This window comes from Semicossyphus pulcher, unplaced genomic scaffold (genome assembly GCF_022749685.1).
Source record: "Semicossyphus pulcher isolate SPU_LCO1_2020_fin unplaced genomic scaffold, fSemPul1.0.p SCAF_17, whole genome shotgun sequence".
In the NCBI taxonomy this organism is placed as follows: Eukaryota; Metazoa; Chordata; class Actinopteri; order Labriformes; family Labridae; genus Semicossyphus; species Semicossyphus pulcher.
Genome location: NW_027211681.1, coordinates 20850091 through 20861994, shown reverse-complemented (window position 1 = coordinate 20861994; position 11904 = coordinate 20850091). Strand labels below are relative to the sequence as shown.

At 44.1% G+C, this 11904-nt stretch overlaps 1 protein-coding gene across 1 annotated transcript in view; it reads left to right on the top strand.

Annotated features, from left to right (window-relative positions):
- The window catches only part of radil (Ras association and DIL domains), a 31583-nt gene that overhangs the window by 2356 nt on the left and 17323 nt on the right, over positions 1-11904 (top strand). Inside the window, exons 3-11 of the mRNA XM_069665181.1 lie at positions 3931-4038; positions 4528-4643; positions 4795-4977; positions 5070-5766; positions 6984-7114; positions 9070-9107; positions 9258-9409; positions 9559-9671; positions 9926-10042. Coding sequence (XP_069521282.1) covers positions 3931-4038; positions 4528-4643; positions 4795-4977; positions 5070-5766; positions 6984-7114; positions 9070-9107; positions 9258-9409; positions 9559-9671; positions 9926-10042 — 1655 coding nt within the window. The remainder of the gene's footprint in view (positions 1-3930; positions 4039-4527; positions 4644-4794; positions 4978-5069; positions 5767-6983; positions 7115-9069; positions 9108-9257; positions 9410-9558; positions 9672-9925; positions 10043-11904) is intronic.

The window sequence follows — 11904 nt, the reverse complement described above, 5'->3', positions numbered from 1 at the left end:
GTTACCTCCTCTGCAGTGTGTCTGTCTGCATGCGCGTGTGTGTGTGTGTGTGTGAGGAGATGCAGAGTAAGAGCTCCCGTCACAGTTATTATCCTGGAGAGGAGACATTGTTCCTGGATGATTACCCGTGTATTTAAATGTGGAAGTGCTGTCCTGTAAAGACTCTGCTTCATTTGGGTTTTTATTAGAGTCACACACACTTGCATGTGCAATTGTGCACTTAAAGAAGCACACACACACACACACACACACACACACACACACACACAGTGCAGTAGAAATGCTTGGACAGCTGGTCGATTGATTGAGTGAAAGCTGAATCCTGTGTGAGTGGAGGTGTGGATGGGTGTGGGTACTCTACTGTTTTTATGAATGACACATTTCTACTACAGCGATGCAACATCATTTTCCTCCACGATCCATGTCGCACATGAGCAGTGCACACTCAGTGCCATGTTAACTCCATTCTGTACACAAATTTGAAATGATAACGTGTAAACAAATGTCACTCTTTAAATCTACTTCTGTGACTTAGCATCTGCAATGCAGTAATCTGTGGCTGTGCGAATGTGTGTCTCTTTTAGAAACATGAAATGACCTTTAGGATGATTGCTCTACTGAATCGTTAAAAGTTGCACACACTCACCTCTGTGCCATCCCGATTAAGGCATTAATAAACACCCTGTTAATGTACAACAACAGTGTTCAGAGAGAGAAAGGAACTATTTTCAGCCTCACAGCCACGCTAACATTTCTCATGAACGCATGCCAGCGTTGACTGGTTGCTATGTCAACTTCTGTGGCAGCCAGAGAGCCAGTCAACAATCTTTTTTTTCTTATTGTTGCACAGAGGAGTAGTTTCACATGTTTTGACTAGTACACATGGCATTATTAACCGACCTAAAAGGGTAAAACAAAAAGGTTACATTTGTCATTTTATAAATGATTCTTTTTGACAACAAATCTCATGAAAAGACCAAAAATTCTGACTCATTAAAGCATCCCTTAATGCTCTCTGACTTCCCTACTCTGTCTGTTGTTCTTCACGCCTTATAGTGTTAACACCCCCTGTCCTTAAACCCTCGATTAGAATGCCGGTACACATGCACCTAGTCATGTGCAAACATTAAGCATATTTAATGCGCTCAGTTTTTTGAGTATGCAACAGGTCTCTGCTTTTTTGTGTTTAATCACCGTAAAGCCTCTTTCCACTGTTTGCCAAGGAATTTTAAAAAGGCTGCTGCAGTATTTAGCAATCATTACTCATAAATTAGAACTAAATACTGTTTGTGTGGAACTGTTTTCGACCGCAGATTGATTCTATAGACTGCATAAAAGAAGTGGAATTAGCCTGGAGGACTGAAAAGTGAAGCCTTAACACCGCCGTGCTCGTCAGTGTCACTCCTCCGTCACCGACCAATCAAAATTAAGAAGGGGTGGGACTTCAGATATCTACTTTGTGAACAACAATGGCAGAGGAGAAGCTAATCGTTTCTTTTTTTTTGAGGGTACACTTTCCAGGTGTGGAGCTGCTGCTTACGCCAGGACACGATTCCTCTCCATCGTATTTACGTTTTCTTTTTAAATGTCCTTGAATAAAAGCAAATATTAAGCATACAGAGCGATTTAAAACAGACTTAACGGTCACTACCGAGGGAAGCGGAAGTGCCGCAAGACAATTTTGGTAACCTAGCAACAGTAAGCGCCGTTCGGAAGCGCTCTGAAATTGAGGTAGTGGGCGCTGCCAGCACAGAAACATCATTAGTGGACACAGCCTGCATCCTTTGTTATGGCTAGTGCTTGGAGACTGTGTTGGCTGCAAAAGGAGTCCAATTATATTATATAGAAGTTTATGGGAAAATGACACTACTTCTGCCTTGAATTATTACCACAATTGTGGTCCTAAGTCTAATGTGTTCTACGGTACAGCATCAAGTTAATTTTGTAAATGATTGTCGCACTTGGAATAAAATAGACGATAAAGCAGAGTGTGCTTTAGGGCGTGGCTACATTTTGAAAGACAAGTCACCAACATGGTGACAATGCTATTTATAAGATGTGTTGTTGGTTTTTTGCCTTTTCATTTGATTTGTTTACAATAAGAAACATGAAAGTCATCACCAACCCTCCCCTTTCAAAGCTTTTTTTTACAGTCCTTAGAAACATTTTACATCTATACAGCTGCAGCGTTTACCTCTTTTGCATAATGTCTAAAAATATAAACAAAAATTTAATCACAGCAAAGAATGCCCTCTGGGATAATACTGGTTTATTAACAATATATATTAATACACATTCATTTTCGCACTAACCTTTTCTCTTTGTGTTGTAGTGCTTAGAAACCTCACACAGCCCGGAGCCTCTTTCTGTTTCTCACTTCTCCTCTTTTATTCTCCCCGTGTGTTTGTGTGAGCGTGCATGCACATGTGTGGATTTTTATGTTAAAATACACACTTTTTACAATGAGATAGCATTTTAAAGGTACGTTAGGATTTTCATTTATTACATGAACGCATCACAGCCAAATTAACTTTATCAACTACAAAGCAGCTATCTCTATTCTATAATCTGCTGTTTTCAATTTAAAGTGGTAATCTCGAAGATCTCCGTTTCGTTCTCTTTGGCGGCACCTATGGCGATAAACGGTAATTGCGGGAGCGCACTTCCCAGATATCCAGACAGTGTTGCATGTGTGACGTCCACGGTTGGCTCCGGTTGTAACTCTTGATTTTCCTCGCTGACGGTCGCTTTCCTTTTTAGACTTCATCTGAGTGAAGGCAAGCGTACCTGTAGTCATCGATCTTTTCTTTGTTTGTTCAGCCATGGTAGATTACTGTTTACTCGCAACACTTGCAGAGAGCGGAAAAACAGCCGCTTACACCTTGTCCTAACTGAATGTGACGCGAGCGAGCGTCAATAACAAAATCAGTTTAATTACATTGTTTTCTGTTGGATTGTCCTAACTGGCCGCGAGCGAAGCGCTGCGCAGCACGACGCGACGTGTCGTTTTGATCCTGACGTGCTTTTTCTATTTTCATACCTGTCGCTCAAAAATCTAAATAAAGTTGCAGCTGGCTGGAGGGAGAATGCCCAGCAGCTGGGATGAGCTCTTGATATTATTTTACTTCAATTGCTCAACAGAGCTTGTTGTCTTTCTTTACAAAGGGAAGAATTTCACATGACATTTCTGTAATCTAACACATTCACTGACATTCAGGAAAACTCAGTCACCTCAACAGTTCTGGGTTACCCTCTAATCTTGCTTTGTAATACACTCCAGTCTCCAGCGCTGAGCTGATAGCAATGTGGTTTGTTTACGTGACGTAATTGAAGTGTAAATTTGAGGGATGCAGTGTGGACAGCGAGTGTCCGTTGCGACACGATGTCTGACTGGCACATGCTGTTAGGACAAGGTGTTAGCTCCGCCTACCCTCTCTGGCAGACCAACCACTGCTGGCTGATGGAAAACGCGTCACTAACTGGGCGCTGCTTGTGTTTTTTTCACGAATGTCGCCACCGACACCCAGTCTGTAATACTGCAAATGCAAAGGCTTTCATCAGCGGCCACAGGCTCATTGGGCGATAGAGAGTGACTTAACATTTATTTACATGAAAACCTTCGAGATTACCTCTTTAAAGGAATAATGTGATTGTTGTCGGACTCTGAATACAACATTTTGACTAATTTAACAGTGATATGTACGTAAAGAAATCCTGAAGCTCATACCTTTAACTGTGTATCTCCTCTTACTAACTGCTGATGTTCTTCACTAGAAGCACCACAGACTTATTTTTGCTCCTCAGTGCATGTGTTTCTCCTGGCGTGTGTGTGTGTGTACGGGGGTTATTCTGTGCTTGGTGTTTTGGTGAGGGGTTATTCTCTCCGACTGCCCCCTCCCCTCCTTCATAACCCCTCCCACCCTGCTCCAGGGCCCAAAACCTCCCAATTCCTGGCGGCTCTAATGGGTCGGTCCGGGCTGGGCAAACACAGGAGCTCCCCTCTGCGCTGTGGTCGAGTGGTTCAGTCCAGCTCTAAAGGTGGGGACTGGCCTCAGGTAGGGTGGCTGTCAAGTCATTAACATGGAGACCACCTCTACCTGCGTTGTCACCAGCGCCACCCCCATTTGCCAAGTGATTCAACCAGTGTGAGTGTGTGTTTGTAAATCTGTGTGAGCCATCGCATGAGGAGCTGCTCAGTCCACCTCCATCAGGTTCACTGTTGTCGGCCACATGTGCTGCTCCATCGGGCGCCATCTACCTCATCCGGTTCTGTTTCCACTCAGCTCACACTGTCATAACTGTTACGCACTTTGTGTCACTGCAGCCTGAGACGTCCCTTCACTCACAAGTCAAACATACATGCCAACAATGCATGTGTAACATTATAGTACACTTTCTTCTTATGTTCCTCTCATTGCCTCTCTTCTCTTCTGTGTCCTCAACTTCTCTCTCCCCTCTTTATTATTCTCCTCCTGTTCTCCCTCTTGCCCTTCTCTCGCCTGCTCCTTCTCCTCCTCCTCCCTGTAGATATTAATGCTCAGGCTCGTAAGCTCCAGAGGAACAGGGCGAAGGGGACGCTGACCCTGCCCCGCTCCAGCAACTCATCCTTCTGCCGCAGCCTCAGCGAGACCAGCCTCAACCAGGTGGGACCTCACTCTGACGCTTTTCAGAATAATGGAGTGTTATTATTCATGCACCTGTTATCATCCTGCCTTAAATCCTGCATGTGTGTGTGTGTGTGTGTGTGTGTGTGTGTGTGTGTGTGTGTGTGTGTGTGTGCTCATGGGTCTGCAGTTGGGAGTTGGAGACGAGCCCAAGCGGTATTACTCCACCCTGCCAGGACCCTTAAGGGCTCGAGAGCGTGAGGCAGCCTCCAGTGGGCGGAGGAAAGAGGAGGGGGGTCCAGGAGGAGGAGGGGTGAGGCACTCGCTTTACCAGTCCCCGCACCTCCTGCTGCTACAGGGATACAATCGGCAGGTGAGGATTGGGAAGAAGTGACCCTGCATTAATGTGCTCCTCTGATGTTCCCAGTTCCCAGCTTGAGTCATATTTGTTGTCGTGTGTTGCAGGACTGTTTGGTTTACCTGCTGAACAGAGAGCAGCACACAGTCGGTCAGGAGACCCCATCAGCTCGCCCCAACATCTGCCTCTTCTCTCCCGACATCCTGCCCCTCCACTGCCGCCTGCGCCGAGTCCCCGCTCCCCGCCGTCACGCAAACAACAACAACAAAGGAGAGGAGGAGAGCCAGCGGTTCTGTGTTGCCGTCGAGCCGGTTCTGCACGCCACGGTCCTGGTGAACTTTTCCCGCTGCGAGCGCTCCACCACGCTGCGACACGGTGACCTCCTGTCCTTCGGAGCGCATTACATCTTCCTGTACAAGGACCCAACGGGCGCTAAGCCTCTGCCTGCTCAGACCCTGGCACGCCTCCGCTCCCTGGGGCAGCTTTACGACTTGGGGGTAGAAGAGGGAGAGGGCGGGGCTCAGACTTGTAAGATGTGTGGTTCTGTTCTGAAGGACAGAGCAGCGCAGGTGTCGAGTGTTCCAGCAGTTAGACGCAGCTTCAAACCTCACCTGGTGAAACCTCGCAGCGGGGGAACGGTAGCGTCAGGGCCCCTTAGTGTGTCAGGAGGGGAAGGAGGAGGAGGAGGAGGAGGAAGAGGAGGAGGAGGAGGAGGAGGTCAGAAAAGAAGGCTTCAGCTGGAGTTTGATCAGACTCATGAAGACCAGCTGTTGAACAGGATTGTGTCTCTCATAGAACCTGGAGGTATGTGCACTGATTTACAATAGAACAAAGAAAATAATGATTATAGAAGCAATGTTTTTATTCCAGTGGATTCATTGTGATGCAAATAAAATGTTATTTCACCAGCAAACAATATCACCAACCTCTAGTGGTATCTTGAAATGAAGGCAGTTTTGGATGATTTGTATTAGATTTCGGGCAGATGTAGTGGAGGTAAACAGAATTTTTAAAGACCAGCTCCAGTCATGTTTTAAGACAAAATGCTCTGCTTGTAATAATAAATTGTGTCTGATGTGTTTTTCTGCTTTTTAATTACCTTTAAAATCCTCCCACGGCATCTCCTCCTTCTCCCTGTTTAAAAATTCCTGAATCTGCATAGGCCCCGCCCCCTCCGTCGCAAAAACAAAACTCGTCTCTGCCATCGTTTAGTGGCAACTTGTTGACACTTAGCTAGCTTGAAATGTAGTAATTAGTAGTAGTAACGTTAACGTTAGTAGTCAGTAGTGAGTTTGCATGACGGTTACAGCTGTCTCGCACATCGCCGAAGTGGTTGCCATAGGTTACACATAATGATATGCATAGCGTCACCACGTCCATTAACGGGATTGGCTCCTTAGGTTTGTGACGTCTCAAAGCTGCCAATCTGAAAACGTGTTGTTCAGCCTGTCCTTGGTACACTGCAGTTTAAAAGCAGACAGGCCGAGCCATAGAGACGACTGCTGATGTTGTCCCTGATATGTCTTATAGCACATGAAGAACACCACATGGAGATGTTTACAAGGTTAAACTCTTGATTTTCCTTAAAGTCAGTTTAAATTTAGCAGGGAAAATTGGAAACAGAACAACAGGAAGGTTAGAATGAGACTGTCGATAAACAGAAAAATACAGCGGTACAGTTCACTGCACAGAGGTTTTGGGGGTTGTTCAGTTGGCTCCTTGTATTGAACACAAAAAGGAAACAAGAAAAAGTGGTGAGAAGAGCATTTTACACTGTGTACCTCCTGAGAGAACAAGTTCTATTTCATCCTGTTTCTCTGTAGTTAAAGGGTATATATAATAATATGTGTGCATGAAAGCAGCATCTGTTTCTACAATCAGTGTTCCTGCTTCTCCAGACCTCACTGTTAGCTGTTTTCACACAGACACAGAAAATGTGTGTTCAGAAAGATTTCAATCAAGGTCAGTCAGAATATTTTCTTTCATAACTGGCTGAATTGACCCTTTAATCTCACTCGCAGGAGATGACCATAAGCTGACGCCTGCCTACCTGCTGTGTCTGTGCATACAACACTCTGCCTCAGCCTTCCCACCTGGGAATTTCGGAAAACTGCTTCTCAAGATTGTCCGACGAATCCAGACCATCGCATGGGTCAGTGTCCGCCTGTCTCCCTGTCTGTCTGTTCCTGTCTGTCTGTCTGTTTGAGGTTCTTTGGTCTCTACTTAAGACGACCTCCTGCGGAGAGAAACTGGTCAGCCATGTCAGGTCAGGTGAATATTTAAACAGGGTTGCATATCACATGTTTAGTACTGTGTTACACAAACACACATGCACACATATATTTTTCTTTCTGTACAATGAATTGTTTCTCTGCCACTATTTATTAAGTTTGGCATTAAGGTGCAAATCAAGCTTGTATGGATTAAAAAAATTGTTAAAACATGCAACAAATCAATGATGTCATTAAAAACAGGGAAAATACTGAATATTTGGTGGTTCCAGATTCTCAGATGTTATGAATCGCTGCTTTTCCGTGTCGTATATTATTTTATAATTTATTTAAGATGTGAACTTTTAGGCATTGTTTTTTGCAAACAGATGAATAAAAAATGTAACTCAATTCGTAAGTATGTGATACACCAGTATTTTACTTTTACAAAAGGATGGGCTTAAAGATACAATCTCGAATATTTCAGTTTCGTGCTCTTGAGTGCCACCCACTGTTAAAGAAAGCAGGATGAGAGCTTTTGTTTAAAAACCACCACTCAAGCATGTACAGGAAAAAATCAGCAAACAGATAAGAGGTATGGCTTTGTCCACAGGGGGGGCCAAAATCAACACAAACCCAAAGTTCCTCACGGGAACTTTAAGTGGAGCAAATCTCATCCTTTCTTCAATCACTGACTTCAAATGTTTGCCCTTGAAAATGTCAACAAAGGGCCCGATCAGACAGAACGCGCTTTGCAGGCTGTAAAACGCGAGGCGCACCGCACTGCCTTTTTTGTGGAAGTAAACACCCGATAGGACAGAGCGCGTTTTAGCAGCTGGGGGCGGCTTTTTTTTCCTACTGTTGTTAAGGCAACCACCGAATCATTAGCTGTCATTAACCTAACCGTTACATTGTAAACTGACAGAAGGCTCGCCTCTCCTTTCATCCGATTGGACAATGAGAAAAAACGCCCATGACGTCGGGCGCTTTTCTGCTTTGAGTTTTTTCAACTCGAGGTGCTCGGAGCGTTTCCTCAAAAACGCGAGGCGCACAGAGCGGAAAGAAGTGAGGTGCTCTGCAAAGCAAAAGCAGCGCGCAAAAAGCGTCCCTCTCATTGAAAACAATGACAGCTGCTAAAACGCCTCCTGTCTGATCGGGCCCAAAGGCAGCGTGCAGTTAATCGCTTCGTCTGACACCCACCCCCCACCAGCAGTTTCATTATATAGAAATAACCAATCTTGTCGCCGATGAAATGTAGATGATTAAAAACAGCTGATCTGTGGTAGCCTGTAGACACAGAGTGCAGGAGAATGTTTAGGTTGCTTGGCAACAGAAGTCCAGTTAGTTTTAGTTAAGTGGAACTAGTTGAGTTGGTGGAGCAAAAAGTGATGTTGTTGTTTGTTACTTTTGCCTGCGGCCTTGTGCCTACGACAGAATCACAGCCTGATGATATTCAGCACATCACTCCCTCTCATGTGATATTGCTCAACTATACTTTAAAGTTTAAAGTCCTTTTTTGATTGGTGTCAGGAAATACAGAGAAGTCGTTCTAGTATTTCAACATATTTATTTAAAAACAAAGTTCTTTTTCCCTGAAGGTTTTATCTTTCCTAAAGTGTATGTAAAATGTTTAAAGCAGAGTTGTCCTGCCTCACTGAGCCGTTTATATCTCTTCTTTTATCTCATAATTACAGAGGCTTGTATTTAGTCCGGGAGGGCACAAAGTAATTATGAAAGTGCGTCAGAAACGCCACAATATGATAGTGGTGTTTCTTTCTGCAGGTTAGAGATAGTGCTGTGAAGTGTGGTGTTCCTACGCACATCCTAAAATTTTAATGAGGACTTAATTGCTGTGTGTGTGTGCACGTTTGTGTGTGTGTGTGTGTGTGTCTTGCAGGAGAAGACAAAGGAGCTGGCTCAGAAGCAAGCTCAGCAGTGAGTATCGCCTTTCAACAGAAAGAGGGCACATGTGCTCAAGTACCATTTTTCTATATGTATATATGTCAGTGTGTTCAGTGTGTCAGTATGTCAGCCTTACTGTGCTTAACGCTTGTGTGTGTGTTCGGTGTGTATGCGTGCATGTAGCCAGGACCCAGCCTCCCTGTCTCTGCTCAGTATCTCAGACTTGATCCCAGACCTGCAGACCATCTTCTTCTGGATGTCCAACTCCATCGAGATCCTCTACTTCATACAGCAAAGAGCGCCGGCGTACACACACAGCATAGAGACACTGCAAGGTACGCACACACACACACAGAGTCTGAATGATGAGGAAACAACTCAGCTGAAGAGTCATTACTCACACAGACATACAGTAGATAGTGAAACAGCATCGCTCCCTCCCTCTCAGTATATATCTCTTAAGCACGCCTCTGTCTGTGTCTAGGGTCAAAGGAGTCGCTGCTATCTGCCACCATATCAGCCAATGAGGAGGCAATGACCATCTTAGAGGAAGTGATCATGTACACTTTCCAGCAGTGTGTCTACTATATCACCAAGGTAATCTGTCAAGGCTGCAACAGTGCCATCCTCTAAATGAGAGAGACTCTTTTTAATCTTGTTTTTAATAACAGGCTGGATGAGTAATAACAGACCCTCACTCACACAGAGGACCTGATTGAGTTGTCACACACACACACACACACACACACACAATAAATGACTGGATGAGATAAGACTATGAATAAACTAAACTTCTGCAATTTCACATCACTTCCATCATCATGCATGTATGTGTGTGTGTGTGTGTCCAGGCTCTGTATGTGGTGTTACCAGGTTTGTTGGACTGTAATCCATTCCCAGTCGACAGCTCTGAGCCCTGCTGGAAAGGAGGTGTTGGGTTTCCTGAACCTGTACGCAGGGTGCTGCAGGTAGGCACATGTCTTGTATTGTATTATAGAAGAGTTAAGGTTGGCAGGATCATGAAAATAACTCTAACAAACGTGATAAATCCATTTGTCTCATAATCAAACATTGCAGATCTAAGTTGGCAGACATGTTGGCAGGAAAGTCTATTGCATAAATGTACACAGGACAGCAGAAGGAGGACCCGATGAAAAAAGAAGGTCATCAACTCTGCACAGTGAAGCTCAGACATCCAAGTCAAGTCACAATAAACAAATCATAAATTTTAGTTTATGGGTTCAGTAATGTTACAGATATTTTGCCCACATAGTTCATGAATTTTGCAGTGGAGTAACAGAAAGACTTAAATAAGTACAGACGGGAATTAAGGACATAAAAATATGGGGATTTTATTTTGAAATAACAGACATTTACAGAAAATTATGAAGTTATTTTGGGACAAAAAAAAATGCAACTGTTAAATAAATAATGATATAGAGAAATGTTGTCTTTCCAAACTGTGTTGTGAAATGCTGAAACTGTTCAGCTCATTATAACTGCCAAACACACTGATGCTCTTGAAACAAAGTTTTTCTACTATAAATAACCTCTATGTACAGCGCACAACCTAATTGTAGTACGGGAAGTGTTCTGGTTTCTGTTTGTAGTCTGAGTAATATTGACCAATCACGTATCAGCAGGCTTCGGCGTATACATGAAAAACATTCCGTGTGGAGAGCAAAAGCCGGTGGAACGTTATGCGCTGTAATAACTTCCCGGCTCCCATCAGCAGCTATCGGACGATGATTCACCTTCTTATTAATCTCTATAAACAGACACCTGCATGCTAACAGCTAACAGTCTGTTCTAGATCTAAAATTCAAATTGAGACAAATTCCCTTGACGCTGTGTCGCAATAGCCGTTCAGTGTTTAGATTTCCCGACTTCCTCGAATGCATCAGCAACGATCGTTCCGACCTCCGTTCAACAAACGAGCATTTTAAAAGTAGTTTTCTTCTCCTCTTGAGGACAGACCTGACAAAGCTTCATTTTTACTTTTTATTAATCTGCATCATGATGTTATTTCCGCAACGGTAAGACCCGTTAATTAAAGTAAATCACAAGTTTCTTTTTCGGATTCATACCGCTGAAGTAAGCCAGAGTCCAGCCTCTGTGAAACTCACCACAAACAGATGAACAGGCGCTTCTCCGGGGGATTTAATGAACCAAGAAATGACAACGTTTATTTTCCTGACATATCCGGGGAGATGGATTCCACTTCATCTGAACACACAGTCGCTTCTGAAGTTGCTAACTGGACTGTAAACAATGCAGCGCACAGAAAAGGAAGTCTGGGCTGGAAGAAACCAGAATGCCCGACATGTTTGCTGTTGCTCCCAGAGGCTTTATCGTCGCCAGATGATAATCAACTGGTTCCGAGATTGTACTAAAAATAATGCACCGTAGTCCACAGGTCTGAGTGAATTGTTCACAACTTTTCTTTACTTTGGTTCATGCAACAAAAAATATTTAACTGACAAATATCTGCAAAGATCAAGACAGACCTTTTGAACCTGAAAACCGATCTGTTAGTAAATCACTGATGATACAAACTCGTGCCGTGCAGACAAACTTTGATGAAACTCAAACCATCCACCCATTATCAATCCTGCTCAGGGTTGTAGGGGTGGGGGGACACCTGGACTGATTGCCTGTCAATCACAGGGCTGACACATAGAGACAGACAACCTTTCACGCTCACATTCACACCTATGGGCAATTTAGAGTCACTAATTAACCGAGAGAACATGTCTTTGGACTGTGGGAGGAAGCCGGAGTACCCGGAGGGAACCCACACATGCACACTGAGAACATGCAAGCTCCACAC